This window comes from Octopus bimaculoides, chromosome 26 (assembly GCF_046866305.1).
Source record: "Octopus bimaculoides isolate indiv1 chromosome 26, ASM4686630v1, whole genome shotgun sequence".
NCBI lineage: Eukaryota > Metazoa > Mollusca > Cephalopoda > Octopoda > Octopodidae > Octopus > Octopus bimaculoides.
Window position 1 is genome coordinate 1,775,167 of NC_142953.1, and position 21,326 is coordinate 1,796,492.

Consider the following 21,326-nt stretch of genomic DNA (forward strand, 5'->3'; position numbering starts at 1 on the left):
TTTTCATTACTGTATTTCTGATGAAATGCATTGCTTTTCAATTATTTTGAAAATAACAAAGAATTTAGTAAAATGACTGTCATTAATTAAGCTGAAGTTTGGAATATAAATTAATATGAAATTATGATGGAAGGTTTTAATTTAGGTAACTTTAAAACAGTAAATTTGTATCGTAAAACCAGGAGCAGTCTCAGACAGGTTGATACCAAAAGAGGCAACAACACAACATATAGGAATAAGAAATAAAAATAAACATGACATTTTCAGAGGACCAAAGTGAGAAATTAGAAGAATCATAGAGATGTTAACAGTGATGAATAAGAACTTGTTTCATGCAATGGTCCATGCAGTGATGGTGAGATTAATATGTCAAAAAAGGAGAATAATTAGCATAAAATATCATTTGACGTCAATTCTTTTTAAATATAACAAAGAATTTAGTAAACTAACTTAGTTATCATTAAGCTAGTGTTAGGAACATAAATTGTGAATAAGATTTGGTGGAAGATTTTAATCAAGAACTTTTGGAAACAAGACATTTGTACTACAGAGCCAGAGGTGGTTTCAGCCAGGTTGGTATCAAAAGGGTTAACTGTGAAATTAAATTTCACAATTATTTATTCCAGGAATGATATTAAATATCTATCTTAAAATAGAATTAGTATTTTCTGCAAGTCTCATTGCCTTGATAATCTCAACCAAAAATAGTTTTGAGCACAACATTCCTCAACAAAAGACAGACTGGTTTATAAAACTGATTTCCACAGTTAAAGGTAATGAATTTTTGAGTAGATATACCTGATTTCTGCAGTAAAGGGGTTAATTTGTAATCACAACCAACCAAACTTTGAATGAAATTTAACGAAACTAATCAACTTACTTTATGTTTGGCTGAGTATATTTGATTGTGAATGAGTTGTTGTAGTTCACGTAGGAGCGATCGTAGCTGGCCAGATTTTATGTCATTGATAGAATTACAAGTCTCTTTGACTGGGCCAACACAATCCACGTCACTGCCATCGCTAATGGCTTTGGCCTGGTTCTGTGTCCGAAGTTTGGTACATAATTTACAGAGGAGGTTGTATACTTCGACAATCTCATTTAGAAACTGAAAACAAAGCAAAACAAAAAGAAATAATTAAAACAAAAAAAAAAATCCCTAAAAACTATTCTGTTTCAGTGAAGGAACAGGAAAGTAATGAGAAGGAATCCGTCTTAGTGAGAGATCCAGGAAGGGATCTGTCAAGTGATATTTGTGTACTTTTAGATACAGAACACAGAAACATTGAAATAGTTTATTATTATTATTATTATTAATATTAAGGTGGCGACTTGGCAGAATGGTTAGCATGCCAGGTGAAATGCTTAGTAGTATTCTGTCTGCTGCTACATTCTGAGTTCAAATTCTTCCGTTGTCAACTTTGCCTTTCATCTTTTTGGGGTTGATAAATTAAGCACCAGTGAAACACTGGGGTCAATATAATTGACTATTCCCCTCCCCTAAATTTCAGGCCTTGTGCCTACAGTAAAAAGGATTATTATTATTACTAAGGCAGCAAACTGGCAGATGGTATTTCATCTGTCTCTACTTTCTGAGTTCAAATTCCCTCCAAGGCCGATTTTGCTTTTGGGGTTGATAAAATGAGTACCAGTTGAACACTGGGGTCGATGTAGTTGACTCATCCCCACCCCAAAAATTGCTGCCCTTGTGGAAAAATTTGAAACCATTTTTATTATCATTATTATTATTATTAGCAGGGGTAGCAACAGTGCTCTGGAGCCATGAAAAACTTTAAATTTACTTAAGCAACATTCTTGGCATTAAATTCTATAAATTCCATCCATTAAGTTCAGTTAAGTTCCAAAAGAAATGCCTGCCCCCACCCCACCCCTCCTCCTGATACCTCAATCAAAATAAACACACTATTAAGCGATTTAACAAGCTTTCCAAATTGGAATACTAAAATGGTTTTCAATCTTTTTTTCTTAGATCCACATGTCTGATTCCTCAGCTTTATCACTACAATACAGTGTACAGTATGGTATGTACTACTACATATACAGCATGCTATCTACTGCTACTACTACCACTACTACTACTACTACTACGACATGTATGGGTGTGTGTGCTAAAAAGTTCCTGATTTTGGATAAAAGAAAACACAGGAGGATCAGTTAATTATAATTTTATTCAACATATCCCCATCTCAGATTCACACATTTATTGCAGGGGTCCTTCAGTTTTTCTAAGCCCTGTAAAAGATCTCAGAAGGTTGGGCCTCCAGCCAGGCCTTTCGCGATACCCTTAAAGCCAGGAACTTTTCAGCACCCCCGCCCCCTTATACAGTGTGCTATTTATTACTACAGGTACAGTGTAGTCTGAGTCATATTACATTGATCCCAGTATGCCACTGGTACTTATTTTATCAACCCTGAAAGGATGAAAAACAAAGTCGCCCTCGGTGGAATTTGAACTCTGACTGTAATGACCAACGAAATACCACTAAGCATTTTGCCCGGCCTGTGAAAGGATTTGCCAGCTCACTGCCTTGTATTAAAATGTAGATAGAAGTGAGCTTTTTCTGAGGAAGTATTATGAAAATAACCATGTTAAACCAGTGACTCACAGGAGTAAAATTTATAGACAACGTATATGTAAGTGTGTGTGTGTGTATGAGAGAGAGAGGGGGTGGGTGGAATTGAAATATTGTTAAAGGCGATGACAATGAAGAAAGAAATATAAGAAAATACAATTTTGGCTTTGTGTTTCTTTGCAGAGAAACATTTCAAAGAATTCAATAATGATTGTTTATTTTGGTAGAAAGCCAAATTTTGTTTTCTTCTTTTTTTTTTTATTAGATGATGATGTGCAAGCAATTAACCCATTACTTCTGCTAATTAATGTTTAAGCATATCAACCTTGGCTCCAAAATATCATTAAAAATTAATAAAGTTTTAAAATTACTTTGATATACTTCATTGAAAACAAATTTTAAAATCCCATCTTTTGTATCTTTTACTTGTCTCAGTTTGTGGCCATGCTGGGGCACTGCCTCAGAGAATTTTAGTTAAATGAATCGACGCCAATGCTTATCATTTTCTTTTTTAAGCCTGGTATTTATTCTGTTGGTCTCTTGTTGAACCACTAACTTACAGGGATGTAAACAAACCAACAACGGTCAAGTGGTGGTGGAGGATAAATAGACACAAATCCATACACACAGATAATTGTATATATGATGGGCTTCTTTCAGTTTCCATCTTCCAAATCCACTCACAAAGGTATAATAGAAGACGCTTAGCCAAGGTGCCATGCAGTGGGACTGAACCCAGAACCATGTGATCGGGAAGAAAGCTTCTTACCATACAGCCATACCTGAAACATGTATGTATGTATGTATGTGTGAGTCATTGTGTTTGTCCCACCACTGCTTGACAACCAGCTGTTGGTTTGTTTATATCCCTGTAGTTTAGTCGTTTGTTAAAAGAGACCGAGAGTTTAAGCACCTGACTTTAAAAAACTAAGCACTGGGATCAATCTGCTTGACTAAAACCCTTCATGGCGATGCCCCAGTATGGCCACAGTACAATGAATGAAACACAAGAAACAAAAGAAAATTAACAACAACAACAACAACTGCATGTAGATTATACATACCTCCTCGGAAAGGTTGCAGTGTGTTCCGATCTGATTAAAATGTGTTGACATTGTGGAATTTGCCAGAGGAATCGGAGAACATTCGTCATCACACTCAATGTCATCCTCGAATGTCATATCCATCATCATCATTGATTGTGGGGTCAAACTGGTCAATGCTTCCGACTGGAAAATACAGCAAAATATTTAGGGTTCTTTGTTGTGTAGAAGGCATCATTAATTCTCTCGAAAACAAAAGAAGAAAAATAAAAGCTGAAAAATTAGTAGAAATGTTACAAAAATGTCAGCGATTTTACTTAGCTTGACTTTTATATACATCTATAAATATTAAAGATTAATGTGAATGAGAGAGACAAGACAATCTGAAGAAAGAAGATTATGGAAGCTGAAATAAATCCTGGACCAGAGAGAGGTTAAAAAATTCAAAAATATTCAGGTAACGAATTTTGTCTTTAGTAAGCTAGTGTTTAGAACATAAGTTAACAAGAAATTTTTGGGGAAGGTTTTAATTTAGATCACTTTAACATTTTTGTTACCATATATCAGCTGAAATACACTGTTTTTGTTTCAATTAATTTTGAAAATAATGAAGAATTTACTAAAATAAATTTTGTCATTATTAAACTGATTTTTGGAACATAAATTAATCTGAAATTTTGAGGGAAGGTAGGTTAGTATTAAATTGGGTAATTTTTTGCCTAAAACAATACAATGAAAATATTGGTTGCCAAAAGATGTTTGTCAATAATTAAAACACCAACAAAAAAGAAAAAGAAAGAATAAAAATACCTCAAATTTATAAACAGAAATATATGAATAAATGTGTTCCAATGGTGCTAGTGTTTGGATGGAAATTATAATTAATTATAAGACAATAACAGGGTAGATGACACACAAATACACACACACACACACACACATATATATATATGACGGGCTTCTTCCAGTTTTCTGTCTACCAAATCCACTCACAAGGCTTTGGTCAGCTCAAGGCTATAGCAGAACACACTTGCTCAAGGTGCCACACAGTGGGACTGAACCCAGAACCATGTGGTTGAGAAGCAAGATTCTCACCACACAGCCACTCCTGCACCCTGTATTATAACATTGAATCATCGAAAGTGACCCCAAGTACAGGTCAATAGTTTTTACATAGAATTTGGTCAGTTTGTTAACATTTCGAGGAAAATATATGGCTTGGCTTGTTTCTGGTCTCGGCTACTCTAAGGAATGGGTGGTGGAGAGTTCTAGAAACTACTTAACGACAGGGTATGTGAACTAAGAAAGCAAACAGTACCTTTAGCGCTATTCTTCTTGGTCTATGAGATTGGTTTGTACGTAAGTACTGTCATCTGCTGCCTCTCAAAGATACCTCGATTTGTACGGCCTGTCTTAAACTCAAACTCAACCAGAAAGAAATTCTTTTAAAAAAAAATATGATGCCTTGACAGAAAATGTTATGGTTTGGTAAAGAAGCCTGGACTTATATATCACTTAATATTTCAATGTAGGCCTGGATATTAAGATATATTTTATAAATGTTACAAGAAAAATCACAAAAATATGTAGAAATTATGTATGTACATGTATGTATGTATCTCTCTATATATATATATATATAACTATATCTGTCTATACATGTAAGCGTATGTATATAATATACATGTGCTTTTGTGATGGTATACAGGTATGTAGTGTATGTATGGTTTGTATGGATGGCTGTGAATATATTTATGCATATGTACAAGTTTTCCTGAATGCATACATATATTGCCACACAATGAAACCATTGATATATATTTATATGTGTGTGTGTGTGTGTGTGTGTGTGTGTGTAAGCTAACAGGAAAAACATAACTACTTAAACAGTCTAAACACATTGCATATTGGAAACACAAATATTCATAGTTAATGCTTGATATATATTTTTTTTTTAATTGAAAAGCATTGGTTTTTATTCAATTACCAGCTTGGGAAGACCAAATGAATAAAAATTAATTCAAAATAAAGTGTGAAGATTATAAATGATTATAAAATATCAATAACAAATTACTATACATAATACCAAGTTAAACAGTTCAGAAAACTGCACCAATAACTTATTTTGAAAAAAAAAAAGACAGTTATGAAAACTGCAACAATAATTCACAAAAACAGTTATGATAACTGTAAATGTTTTACAGCAAACAGGGAAGAAAATTCCACCAATAATTTACAAAATCAGCTACGAAAACTGCATCAATAATTTTAATTTAAAAAAAAAAAGCAGTTATGAAGACTTTCACTATTATTTAAAAAAGTCTATGAAAACTGCATTGATAAAGTTGTTTTTTTTTATCACTTATAAAAACTGCACCAGTTATTTGCAAAAAATAGTTAAGACAACAATACAAATAATTTACAGTAGACAGATCAGAAAACTGCATCAATAATTTGTTATCAGTCAAAAAAAACCTGAACCAAATATTTCACAGAAATGACACCAAAATATTTTACAAAATAGGGAAGGTGGCAGAGATAACACAAGGGTTTTTAAAATTTTGCTTCATTGATAACAGATCATTTTTTACTTTTTATTGATAGCAGACCCTTTTTTAAAAAATTTTTTGCCACTGATAATAGACCCCATTTATTTTTTGTTTTTTTCATTGATGACATTGGAACCCGCATCTCCCAAGGCACTCAAATCCTATTTCATGAGTTTTATTGTTGTTTTTTTTTGTTATTTGTTTGTCTTTTTTTTGCCACTTCAGACTGTCCTGTATTTTCTGAAACTCTGAAGGGGTTCCTGTGCCCCTTATGAAATTTAAAATTTTTGAATCTGACAATCAAGAAATTTTGGACCCTCAACCCTTGACATAACATGTAAGAGCACAATTAATTGAAGCCAATGAGGAAACCTTTATGTGGTCACTGGACCTGTTAGAAATAGCAGCCAAATCTATGTCATACCACAGTCTATTGTCTGAAAAAGGACACATTGGTTGATGTAGTCCATTGCTTGCAAGACAAATAAATAAATAAAGGGGGAAAAAGAGATGATCACAAATGCAATATCTTTAATCATGGGAAATATCTTCCATGGAAAAAAAGAAAAAGAAAAAAAATCCCTTAAGCTGTAAATCTGAGTAACCATGCAGTTCTTTTACAAGAACCTGCTCAGTCCCACTCCTTTCACATTTTAGGCCCTCATCCCTTAGTATAAAACCGATCCTGCTTCCCTCAGGGTTCACAGTCACATGAGTTGCAATGGCAACCTCACTAGTGCTGGTGCCACGAAAAGAAACAAGAAAACGCACTCAGTATGCTCCATAAAATGGTTGGCATTAGGAAAGGCAAACGGCCATAGAAACCATGCCAAAGCTGACGCAGGAGCACAATGCAGTCCTTGAACTCATCAGATCCTGTCAAACTGTCCCAACCCATGCCAGCATGGTACATGGGTGTTGAATGACAGTGATGACAATGGTGATGATGATGGTGGTGGTGCAAGTGAGTTGGCTGTGATAATAATAACAAGGTATTGAAAGGGAAGTGGAAAGGAGGAGGAGAAATTCCTCAGTTTCATTTCCCCATTATCAAATATATTAAATAAACATCCACAGATCTGTGACTCAGTGAAAATATTTTCAGAAACGTTTGAGAGAGAGAGAGAGGGGAGGGGAGGGGAAGAGAAAGGGAAGGAGTGAAGGAGAGAGAGAGAGAAGTGGTATCAGGGAAAGAAGGAAGAAAGAGAGAGAAGTTAAAATGAGTGGGAGGGGGGGAGAACATTTTTACTTAAATCTGTAAATCTGTTCCACCAACAGAGTTAATGTAAACTTGAAACCTGCACAAGACTCAGGACACACAGACAAGGATACATGCACACACACACACACACACACACACACACTTATGTTAGACATACAGAATAATGGATTATCTTGCAATGAGAAGTGGTGAAATAAATGACCCAAGACTAAACAGTTTTAATGGTTGAATCAAGTTACAACAGTATGGGAGTTATCTTTGGGACTCAAACTATGCAGCAGGGCAGAGACCGACTCTCAGCGACCGGCTGTCTTCCGAAATGACAGAATTCCTCTCCAATCACTTTAACGCTGCAGCAATAACACGTTAAACACCTCACACATCTTCAGGGAAAATGCACACACACACACACACACACACACACACACACACACACACATTATGCATTTGTGTGTTTTTTTGAGTATGTGTGTGGGTGTGTTTATTCAATTCTTTGACCCAGATTTGTAGAAGCCGACCAACTGATACACGAGGCAAGAAACACAAGAAATATTCCGTTTTTCTGTCTCCACTTCCTCTAAAATAAAACTTCCTTTAAATGTCGTTTCAAAATTTTAAATCCTAAGAAAACATTTTGGAAATGTTTAGTGGAGCCTTTTAAGTCAACACAACGAAATATGCAACGGTTTAGGGGGTAAATTGGATTCTAAAACTGGTCTCTCTTGTTATATATCTTTTACTAGTCCCACCCCAAGAGCTGTGGCTCTGGGTGTGCGGGAGTGTGTGTGGCTGTGTATGCGTGAGTGTGTATGGTTGTGTGTGTGTGTGCAAGAGCGTGTGCACATGTGTTAGTGTGTGTGTGTGAGGTTGCTTTTATGTCAAGTTACAAAAACAATTTAACATTAAACTCAACACTTTTTTAGTTGAGTGCATTCTTTTATTCTTTTATTCTTTTATTCTTTTACTTGTTTCAGGCATTTGACTGCGGCCATGCTGGAGCACCTCCTTTAGTCAAACAAATCGACCCCAGGACTTATTCTTTGTAAGCCTAGTATTTATTCTATCGGTCACTTTTGCCAAACTGCTTTTGTTTCTTCAGAATAATGGAGGACGCCCAAAACTAGGTGAGATGGTGTGAGGGTAGTTACTATGGCATTGAGGTAGATCCAGCCACCCCCGTTAACTGGGACAAAACCCACATTTAAAACACTTGATGATGATGATGATGATGATTAGTGAAATAACTATGCCATTATTAAATTGGTATTTGGAATGTAAATTAACATGGAATTTTGAGGGAAGGTTTAAATTTAGCTCACTTTAAAATGGGAAGTGAATATCTCAGGACCAGGGGTGGTCCCTAGTGAGTTGATATCGAAAGGGTTTACGAGAAGAAAAAAAGGGAAACAGCAGATAATGTAGTCGCGAATATATGAAGCTGTAAATAAAGAAACAAAAACGCTGGATGGTCATGATTGGAATGCCTTCACCATAAGATAGCTTGAACAGGCCCTGCTAAACAATATCAACAACAACAAGAGACGGGGAATCTAATGATAGAAATCTGGTTCCTACCTGCACCGATAGGACAGCTGGTTCTTTGTCACTGTCGACTGAAAGACCCGATAGTTCATTGAAGAGGGTTTGACTGGGTGGACCTGTGTTTCCGTATGATGTTCGTTGAGACAAATTGTCGATCTGGGCCTGGAGTTGGTGGTTCACCTCCTGAAGTTCGTAGATTTCTCGACCTTGGTTACGGATCTGAATGGGATTTTGTTTTTGATAAAAAAAGAAAAAAAAAATTATATAATTATTTTTGTTTTTAAACTCAATTAAATCGAGACATTTGAAAGTTTATTTAAATTTAAAATTTATTTAGAAATATTTTATTGAAAAATATAAAAAAAAACAAAAAACATTTCTATCATTGAAGGCAAGCTGTAGGGTTAAGAAACTTGCTTTACAACCTTGTCCCACTGTGTGGCACCTTGGGAAGCTTCTTTCCCCAAGACACCTGATGAAGGTGTTAACAACAAACAAGATTAGGATAAATATCCGTCAAATGTAAATAATGTACATAATTCCTCATCTCTTAAATATAGAACTGGATAATAACACTGTACGAGTTGGGCATCGTACAGTGCCATGTAGAACCATTCCATTGAAGACTTCGGAATATAAGAATAAGTGTCAGAGCGACAACTGTCGTCAAAAGACAGATACAACAGTGGCAAAAGACTGCTTTACAACAGTGTTTTTCTCAGGGACACAAAGCACTGCCAGGAATTGAACCTATGATCATGAGCTGAACATCCTAACAGTCTGTAGAATATGAAGATATATCATTGCTTACATGTAATTCTTGTTCTAGTTTCTGCTTCTCTAGCATCAAAATTCTCTCTTGAGATTCTTCCAAGCTACAAGCATAAGAATCCCTTTCTTCTGTTAATAAATGGATTTTTCTTTCAATTTCACACTTTTTCTCTGTCAGTTCATTTATCTGGGAAGAAGAACAAAAAAGAACATTTATTGAAATTTCCGTCGTGGTGAACCAAAGCGGATTTAAAAACCCTTTAGCATTTTAACCAGTCATATCCAATCCAAATATTTTGTCTTGTGTTCAAACTAACCAGATCCGACCTTTCACACCTACCCTACAATGGAGCAGGTGCTTTTCATGTGGCACCTGCACAGGTGCTTTCATGTGACACCTGCACAGGTGCTTATTTCCATGGCACTAACACAAGCACTGCTTATGTAGCACCAGCACAAGTGCTTTTTATGTGGCACCAGCACAGGTACTTTTTTACTGGCACTAGCACAAGCACTGCTTATGTAGCACCAGCATGGGTGCTTTTTACCATCATCATCATTTAAAATCTATTTTCTTCGCTGACTTGGGTTGGACAGTTTGATAGGTGGTGGCCAGGCTAGAAGCTGTACCAGGCTCAAATTGTCTTCTTTATCATGATTTCTATAGCTCTAAAATCCCCTTTCTAACACCTATCACTTTATAGAGTGTACTGGGTGCTTTTCAGGTGCACCAGTACCAGCAAGGTCACTACATAACTTGTAAAACAAGACCCTCATGCCTCGGTTGATAGAGTGAGTAGTATTGAGGAAGGTGACATTGTGTCAGGTGATGAATGGTTAGAGGGACAGAAATAAATGTCTTGCAGTAGAGGAAGATATATGGCTATCTCCATAAGAGGGAAAGAGAGAGAGAGAGAGAGAGAGAGAGAGAGAGAGAGAGAGAGAGAGAGAAAGAGAGCTTATTTATCTTGTAACACCCATTTACACAACACAAAGCCATGCTAAACATACACACCCAAAACTTTGCTACAGTACAATGTACAAGACAACAACAATCAAATCAGATATGTCTGTTGTGTTTGCAAAAGCAGAGATTAGATTTACTGTTTGCATTCATACTCGTCATCATAACGATATTGACACCCATACACAGACCTGTACTTACATATATGTGTGTGTGTGTGTGTGTGTGTGTGTGTGTGTGTGTGTGTGTGTGTGTGTGTGTGTATATATATATATATATATATATATATATATATATATATATATATATACACAGAGAAGGATAAGCATATTAAAAGGGGTCCATGAGGGAACTCATTCAAAATAAAAAGGTTGGGAACTACTGGTGTAGAGACTGAAAGAACATGTAGGAGATGGTTTTCACTATTCAGAAACAGGGACTCTGGCCTGCAGGGTCAATCAAAAGAATATGCATCATCCACCATATTCTCTAGATCTTGCACCTACAGATTACCATCTCTTTAGAGGATTACAAAATCATTTGAGTGGATTAAGACTTGCTTCAAGAGCAGAAGTCATAAAAGAGTTAATTTTCTTTTTCACTTCTAACCCTAGGGAATGTGATGAATGTGATATTAAAAATCTCATTGACAGCTGGAAAGAGGTCATTGAAAAGAACTGTGACTATATTAACAATTAAATACATGGGATATTGTTTTTTTGGATTGTTTTATTGAGCCTTAAAAAACAGACAGAACTTTCATTACAATCTGATACATACACACACATATATATATACACATACACATATATACACATGCACACACAAAATATGACATTTTTTATGTGACATTTTAATGAACAAGACTGCTTGTACGATAGTAACACTTGTTTATAAATTTCCTGTCATGTTAAAACAAGGTCACACACACACACACGCGCACACAACAAACATCTTTCTGTTTCCATCGACCAAATCCATTCAGAAGGCCTTGGTTGCCCCAAGTGTTAAGGTTCTGTACAGTAGGATTGAACCTGCAGCCAAGGAATTGCAAAGAGAACTTCTTAACCACACAGCAAAACCTGAACAACATTTACTTGTTTCCCTCACTGGACTGTGGCCATGCTGGGGCACTGCCTGGAAGGGTTTTAGTCAAACAAATTGACTACTTTTGCAGTCAAATCACAAATGTTCATCATACACACATACACACACACACAACATATATACACATGACATACACACACACACACGACATACTAATGCACACACACGTGCGTGCATGCAACATACAAATACACAAACACACTGACACAATATACAAACACTCACACACACACACACACAAACACTCACACTCCTTAATTCCTTAATTACAATTACAGAAAAACACAGATTACACACTAATCCGACCCCATCACACACACACACACACACAGGGAACTACAAAGACACGTGCATAACTTAACGATGTTTAGTGAAATGAGAAAAGAAGTTGCAGCTGACGAAACCGACCAAAGTGGTTGGACAAGTGAGAGGAGTTGAGTGGATATTTACTCTGCTGGATGGAATAAGCCATTAAGAGAGAGAGAGAGAGAGAGAGAGAGAGAGAGAGAGAGAGAGAGAGAGAGAGAGAGAGAGAGAGAGAGAGAGAGAGAGAGAGAGAGAGGGAGAGAGAGAGAGCGGGAGGGAGGGAGAGAGAGAGAGAGAGAGAGAGCGGGAGGGAGAGAGAGTGAGAGAGCGGGAGGGAGGGAGAGAGAGAGCGGGAGAGAGAGAGAGAGAGAGAGCGGGAGGGAGGGAGAGAGAGAGAGAGAGAGGGAGGGAGAGAGAGAGTGAGAGGGAGGGAGAGCGGGAGGGAGGGAGAGAGATAGAGAGAGAGAGCGGGAGGGAGAGAGAGAGAGGGGGAGAGAGAGCGGGAGAGAGCGGGAGGGAGGGAGAGAGAGAGAGAGAGAGCGGGAGGGAGAGAGAGCGGGAGAGAGAGAGAGCGGGAGAGAGAGAGAGCGGGAGGGAGGGAGAGAGATAGAGAGAGAGAGCGGGAGGGAGAGAGAGAGAGGGGAGAGAGAGAGCGGGAGAGAGAGAGAGCGGGAGGGAGGGAGGGAGGGAGAGAGAGGGAGGGAGAGAGAGAGAGAGAGGGAGGGAGAGAGAGAGAGGAAGAGAGAGAGAGAGAGGGAGGGAGAGTAAAGGAAGGTGTTAGAGTAAACACTCCGAGTGTGTGAAGGGGAGTTAGTTACAGCTAACTTCACCAGCTGGAGCTGTGCTGCGTAAATGCACCCATGCCAGTGGCACATATAAAGCACCGAATACTCTCTGTGAAGTGGTCGGCATTAGGAAGGGCACCCAGCTGTAGAAAGCCATGCCAAAGCAGACAACCGGAGTCTGGACAGCTCTCCAGCTCCCGTCAAACCGTCAAACTTACGCCAGCATGGAAAACAGATGTATGATGGTGATGATGGTGATAATAATTCCAAAGGAAGCTTCGATCAATCTGAAACTTTAGTCAATAGAAGACAGTTACTCGAGGTACTACGGCACAGAGAAAATCGAACCCGGAACCAAGTGTTTCAGAAACGAACCGCATAACCGCGCACCCATACCCGCATCCAGACACGTAAAAGTCAAGCGACGGGAAGCTGCAACGCGATTGGTTACTTCAAGGCATCTGTCTGTCTGTCTGTCTCGCCAAAATTGCTTTCTTATGGAAACACAACAGTTGAGAACATAAAAAGAAGGATAATGGAATGTATTGGCATTCGTATATATTACACGAATAAGCTAAAAGAAATGTGTAAGTGAAGAAAAGAGTGCGAACAGCCTTGCTAGAATCGAAACTGGGTCGTTGAAGAAGCTTACTGGAGGTGGGGGGGGGGTTACCTCTGGCATCGCCCATGAGGTCATATGTTGGACAAGAAATGAAAATAAACGTGTTCTTACACGAAGAATAATTGCTGTAGTTGGCTGGTTGGTTGTTAGTATTGGAATGTAAACCTGTGGAGTGATTATTATAACAATAGCTCTATCAGTCAGTCTGCCTGTCTGTCTCTATATAAGTATACACATACACATTTACACACACATACAGGCTCACCTACACATACAGGCTCACCTACATATACACACACACCTTTTCATGTGCGTTTTATCAATTATGTAGCCGGTAGTTCGTAATTCTTAGAGCTTGTGTGACAACTAGAAGAAAAAAAAAACGCACCTTTAGACAAGTTTACAATGGGCGGACGGTAGAGTAGAGAAGAAAAAATATATATTAAAGAAAATATGTCTAATTTATTTTATTTTATATATTTTATTCAGACATAGTTTCATCGCAGGTAGAAACGTACGCACAACATTCCAGCATAGTCCCCCGTCTGGATGATTAATTTGGAAATAAAATTATTTGGATAAATTTGTTTGTCTTTGACTAAACCTCCCAAATTCTAATTAATTCGTCCTGTTTCCTTTTTAGGTAAAAGAATATTGCTTTTCTTCGATGGAGAAAATTTCTAAATTACTTACTCTAAAATCACGGCACACACACACACACACGCATACGCATACGCACAGTGCTAGTCGCTTATTGTAATCACTTTGCGACGGGACATTCCCGATAATAATAATTGGTCGATAAGATCAAGCAGAGAATATAACAATATTGTCGGCGTGCTCGGGAACAAGCGGCTCTTATTGTTTATACGCGTGTGCATGAAGGTCTGGTAGAAAACAAGATAAACAGAACTCAATACACACACAAACAGATAGATAGACAGACTTTTCTAATCGGCAGAAGTTGTGAAGTTGGTAAGTGCCATACATGAAACTCGGTCTTTGAAGCACTTTGCAACTTCTGCCGATTATCTCTCTCTCTCTCTCTCTCTGTATATATATATATATATATATATATATATATATATTATATATAATATACACGCATATGTCTATATACACACATATGTGCATGCACCCGACACAAAAAGCAAGGTGCACTGGCAAACAATGTAATAAAGGTACACGTATTTCAAGGATCAGATACTTCAAGAGAAGAAATATGTTAAGATGTGACGTTCATGCCGTTGCTAAGCGATTATCGGCAGCTAACATGAATATAAGGATGCCGGGTCGCGAACCCGGTTTGTTGAGAAACTATATGTACAAATCCCTTACTTTGCATCATACACTATAAACCACATCGATTTTTAAATAACAAGGTCGCCACCATAAAAATATGGGATGCGATCAGTCTGGTATTTAGTAGGGGTCCTGGGTAAAACCGTTTGCTGGCCCGACAAAATGCTTAGCGGTATTTCGTTTGTCTTTACGTTCTGAGTTCAAATGCAGCCGAGGTCGACTTTGCTTCTTATCCTTTCGGGATCGATAAAATAAGTACCAGTTGAACACTGGGGTCGATGTAATCGACTTACCCCACCCACCGTAATTGCTAGCCTTGTGCCAAGATTTAAAATCATTATTGTGAAAAAATACCGAATTAGCAGTGCCATTTCAAGGTAGGGGTACACTGGACTGTTACCCGCTGGATCTCATGAGTGTAGGGACCCGACTCTAATGTATGTATGTCTGTTGTTGCTTGCTATTATCAATAAATAAATACTATAGGTCCTAGTGCATTGATTTTCCCGGGGGCCTACAATGCAGTCTATAATGCGGCCTTGAATTATAGAAAAAAACAATATTATAAGCGGTAGGTACGATTGTGCGTTTGTGTAACAGTATGTTGTCTAACCCATGCACATGTATATATCAGTGAAAACAGCTTCCTACATTCAGTATAGTTTGTAATACTCCGATAATATTTAATACTGTATTATTTACATATATATTAAATACTAAGCTGGCCCCCGACTTGGTTGGCTATCGTCTACGCCTGTTTATATGGAGCACAAACTTCCACGAAGTACAGACGTCTGCGTATGTTGTATAGCGTGTTGTTTAATATATATCTCAGGAAAAACAGCTTTTTATATTCAATAAGTTTGGTGGCACCCTGGTGGTATATATTGTGGCAAACGTAAAACCGCTTATAATTGTAGTGTTATATAAATTATTACCAGGGTGACCCACAACTTGACTGGTTATCCACGCCGGTTATACCGAGCATAAGCTTTCACGAAGTATAGGTGGGTGTGTACACGTGTTGTTTTATATAATTTCGGGGTACATTAATATATTTCTACATTCGGTAAGTTTTGTGGTACCTTGGTGGTACTTATAACTGTATTGTTACTTATATTAAATACCAAGGTTGTTCCCGATTTGGCTGGGTATATCGAACGCCGGGTATATTGAACACAGGCTTACATAAAGTACAGTTGGGTATGTGTGTGTGTGACTGTATGAAGACATGGCTGAGGTGGAATTGTGTGACAATCATGCATTTCTTAAATGAGGAAGAACAAACACTCCATCGCGATTCTTCTTCCGCGTTTCTTTTAAAATTCTTTAACTTTTAATTGTCACGACAACGAAGCTTTTAAAGAAGAAAACGACCACAAAACCCAACGTCCAAAGTACATGTAGTGTGTATATAGATATTGTTCAGGGTGGAAAATATTTATAAGTTGTTAAGATATAGTTTTCTTTATCGTGCATGTGTGAAAATCAAACAAACCCAAGAGTGACCCCTCCTCTCCACTTTTTCCTTCTTCTGTCCCAAACAATTTTTCCCCACCCACCAAGAAATTAAGTTTGGAAACAAATGTGTGTGTGTATTTCTTCCAATATAATATTAACTTTTTCAACATTTGGGGGTCTTAAAACATTTCTTATTACTTTCATTTTTTAAAAAGTATTTCTATTGCAAATTAAGGTGATCTCTCCCAACATTAATTAGTGTAAATGTAATCAGTAATTCAGCTTTAATAAAAAAGAAAAAAAGGTGCGTTGCTAATAAAGAACATTTCCTTCGCTCTAATAATAGAAAACACACACATTTATATAAACGTTTGTTCTTGGTTATAATTAAAATAATCTTGCATTAAACTGAAGGATTACTCTACATTTCGTGGAGTACATATTTATAAAGACCGCTTTATTCTTTACCAAGATTAGTATTGACAGTAACTTCGAAGTTTCAGTCAAAAAGTCAGTAAACACTACCGTATCGATTTTACAATATATATATGCAGATTTCGAATAAAACGTAAGTAATAATAAAATCAGGGGAAAAAATAATCGGAACCAAGTACCATTCAACTAGCAATGTCACTACACACACACACACACATATATATATATATATATATATATATATATATATATATATATATATATATATACACAGACAGACAGACATACAATATATATATGTCACGCCAGATAATAGCCGTAAAGCCAAGTAATTGGCTTAAGTACGAGAAAACTAGCGAAAAGTTTGGGAATTAAGTGAAGAAAAATAACAATAATAATAATAAAACTGACATTAAAACAAACCAAGTCCAAATAAGTAATAATCTAATTGATTATCAGATCGATATTAAAACATACTCACAGGTAAGTTGAGGTAAGAAGGCAACTTTGGTGATGATGGGAGGATACAGGATGTGCTTATTGTTGTTGTTGTTAGTAGTAGTAGTAGTAGTCCTGGCCGAGAAATCACTTCATAATTTGCGAAATTAACAGTATTATTGTTGACTCCTCCTCCACTCATACACCTCACTCACATTCATTGGCTTTCTCCTCCCCTTCCTCCAATAGATATGTATCTGTTTCTCTCTCTCTCTCTCTCTCTCACACACACAAACTCCCGCTTTTACTCACTCGCTCTCTTTCACTCATTCACACTTCTCTCTCTCTCTCACGCACATACACACACGTTTTCCCTCACTCAAAAACTCACTCGATCTGCCGTTCTTACTCACATTACTCCCCCTCTCACGTATATATATACACCTCTTTTAGCACCCTCCCACCTCAACACAATTCACCTCCATTCTAACCAATATTTGTCAGACGAAGAGAAAGTTACGTTATGGAGTTTCGGCTTTCGTTTGAAATCAGTCGAAAAGCTAAGTTTCTTTGTACTTTGACTATAGAACATTGAAAAATAAAATGACATAAAAAAAAATTATGTCTAAAAATACATATATATATTAATTTTTGAATCTCGAGAGGGTCATTATGCCAGTAGAGCAAAAACCGAATGGCATACCTACACAAGTGTGCCCCACCAACTTTTTTTTCCTTCATAATTTCAGAAAAACGCATATTTTCTTGAAATTTTCACAAAAATATCTTCCAGATAGTGTAGATTCCGACTGTATCGAAATTTAACGTGAAGAAAAAAAATAATACATAGACAGACATACAGATAGACGAATAAATAGAGAAGTAGAAAGATAGATAGGGAAGTAGATAGACAGACAGATAAATAAGCAGAGACAGAGAGATAGACAGACAGGCAGACAAACAGATACATTAGTACATATACAGTCAGGTAGATAGATAAATAGACAGATAGCTAGGCAGACACACTGATAGATAGATAGATAGATAGATAGATAGAATTTTTCAACTATGCTACATGAGCCTACATATATCTCCATACATGTACATGTTCTATGACAACAGAAATCTAATTACAACACACTGTAAAAGTATATGCATGCATTAGTGTGCATGGACATTTTACATGCAAAAAGGTCTGCAGTGTGGATGCATACAACACACACACACACACACACTATTGAGATGCAAGTTTAGATGCAGCTTGAAAAACGGGTTAGAAAATTAATATGTGATGTTGATGTAAAGTGCAAACATGAATATTTCATGAGATTTGGCATCTGACATGAAAAAATATGGCACTTGTGAAGTATATATATATATATATATATATATATATATATATATATATATACACACACACATATGTATGTATATATATACACACACACATATATATACATACATATATATACATACACATATATATACACATACACATATATATATACACATATATACATACACATATATACATACATATATATACATGTATATATATACATGTATATATATACATATATATATATACATGTATATATATATATATATACACATGTATATATATATATATATATATACATACATGTATATACATGTATATATATATATATATATATATATATATATACATGTGTATATATATATATATATATACATACATGTATATACATGTATATATATATATATATACATGTGTATATATATATATATATACATGTGTATATATATATATATATATATATATATATATATATATATATATATATATATATATAAAAGAGAGGATGTTTATAGTAATATTTTTAATATATTTAAACAAGAAATAAATGGATGAACAACAGAAAATATAAATATATAATATAAACAAAATGTATAAAGAAAATAAAAGGCATTTTATTTTGGCAGCAAAATTGCATAGAATGCTGTGTTTGGAAATAAAGCATCAGCAGCAGAAATAACATGTGGTCACTGTATCTGCTAGAAATAGCAGTGAAATATTGCTAAATTATAGTTAGTGCTAAAAACGGAAGCAAACATTGGATGAGGTAGTTCTAGATACACTACACCATCATCATCATCGTCATTATCAGCAACGTGAAATAAAGTGTCTTGCTCAAGAACACAACACATAGCCTGGTCCTGGAATCAAACTCACTACCTTTTGATTACAACCCCAACGCTCTAACCATTGATCCATGCACCTTCACATATACGTATACACGTATATACACATATATACACGTATACCTGTATGTGTATGCATATATATATATATATATATATATATATATATATATATATATATATATATATATATATTGTATATGAAACCCAAGCTGTTACATTTAATTTGTTTATGCACATAATTACCTCCGTATCTACTTACCTGGATTTCTCTTATAGCCACTCTTTACTCGACGGAATTGGTCCCTAGGAATGACACCAGAGTCTAAGTTCAAATCATTTGAGTGTTACTAATCTCTGGATTTCATCTGTTGACTATATATATATGTATATATCTTCTTCAGCAGTCTGTTGAAAGTCGACGTTGACTGTTCTTCTTCAGTAATGGTCTTTGGCAAACTTGAATGTGGGTTAAAATACCTGCTCTTGATCTGTAGTAGTGATAACATCTGCTGCAGGTGAAGCTACTCGACACTATGAAGGAGATGAGATGCCTCTCATGTGCTCTTCTGCATCCTCTCAATTGTTTCTTCTCAATGATTGGAATTACGAGTTTCATCAATTGGTGCCATTCATCACGCAGGAGGGCCTTTCTCTTCTCAAGTGTCAGGGGAAATGTCTGAGTTTTTCATATTTCTCTCCAGCACGTCCCTGTATCTAAATCTCTGGCCACCACAGCTCCGCCTGCCTTTCTATGCCTTTGGGAGCTGCTCTCCATCCTGTAAACATGTCCTGCACAGCATGGCTATGATGAGGTAATTGCAGCCTCAACACTGACTGCACCAGCATGGAGCAGAAGTTCTGCATCAAGAATGCAATCCTGCCATCAGATATGCAAGATGGAGCACAGATGATGAAGCTGGACACCGGGGCCATGATGTGCCTGCAGTAAAAGGCCATGCCTTCCATGGCACAGAGGAGGCAAGGGAGTACTTTTCAGCATCCTCCTTACACACACACACACACACTATTTGATGGCATATAAGACAGACCCTTCTTCCAAAACAAAACAAAAATATCTCAAAAACCACCCCGGTGTCCTATATGTAGTTGGGCGTCCCATAAGCTTTAAATGCATTAAAACTGTATTTTCTTCTTGAATATCTGCTGCTGAAATTCGGGTGCGTCTAATACGCCACCAAATATTACACACACACACACACACACACAGCTCATGAGTCATGTAACTTCAACATTTTCAATGAATGTATCAGGAAAATATGTACCACACCTATTTCATGGTCGAGTGGAGTAACTTCAAGGCTAAACCAAACTTCAATGAGTGTTCTGTATCGATGGTCATTCCAGCTGTACTATCAGAAACACCTGTACTTGTAGAAGTTGCTAGACTTGCTAGAAATAACAACCAAGTCTCCCTCAGATCTCATCCTACTTTCAACAATAAAGAAAGGGCAGGACATATTATAAAGACACGACTGTATATGACATTATCTGTTCTTCTTATCTTCTGTCTGCCACTTTTCCCCTCCTTGAAGAATGGGTTTTGCAAGGCCACAAGATCTTGTTATATGGCCAGACTATCTCAGCTTTTATGTCTTTACTGTTGCGAAAATCTATTTTGAGGTAAGGACAAGACACAATGTGATGTGGAAAGGTTTTTGGCAGCCTGTTTTGATTTGTATACCAACAACTATACTAACTGCAAACCGCTCAAAGCACAACAGATATTCCACTTGAAAGTAAAGCCCTTAATTCCTTCTTAACCCCTATAACCCAATCATTTATCTATCAAACCCACTAAAATTCTCTCCACCTTCTTTTCTGTTTCTTCATTTCTCCCTTGCTCTTAGCTAGGACCGGAAATAGGGTATTCCATACAGATTCCTCTAGGATTAGTCAAAACTCTTAATGGCATGATGATGGTGGAGACGGTGATGGTGGAGATGGTGGTGGTGGTGATGGTGTGGTGGTGGTGATGTA

The 21,326-nt window shown here is 36.7% G+C and overlaps 1 protein-coding gene across 7 annotated transcripts in view; it reads right to left on the reverse strand.

The window, feature by feature from the left end:
• LOC106875845 (BICD family-like cargo adapter 1) overlaps window positions 1-21,326 on the reverse strand; it is a 94,721-nt gene that overhangs the window by 32,147 nt on the left and 41,248 nt on the right. For all 7 annotated transcript variants that reach the window (XR_016238525.1, XR_008266877.2, XR_008266878.2 and 4 more), the window contains exons 4-7: window positions 9,762-9,908; window positions 8,984-9,169; window positions 3,659-3,823; window positions 881-1,108 (exon numbers count right to left, since the gene is read on the reverse strand). Coding sequence is in view for 4 of the 7 variants with exons in the window: in XM_089342658.1 (XP_089198784.1) it covers window positions 881-1,108; window positions 3,659-3,823; window positions 8,984-9,169; window positions 9,762-9,908 (726 nt within the window). In the remaining 3 variants the exon portion in view is untranslated. The remainder of the gene's footprint in view (window positions 1-880; window positions 1,109-3,658; window positions 3,824-8,983; window positions 9,170-9,761; window positions 9,909-21,326) is intronic.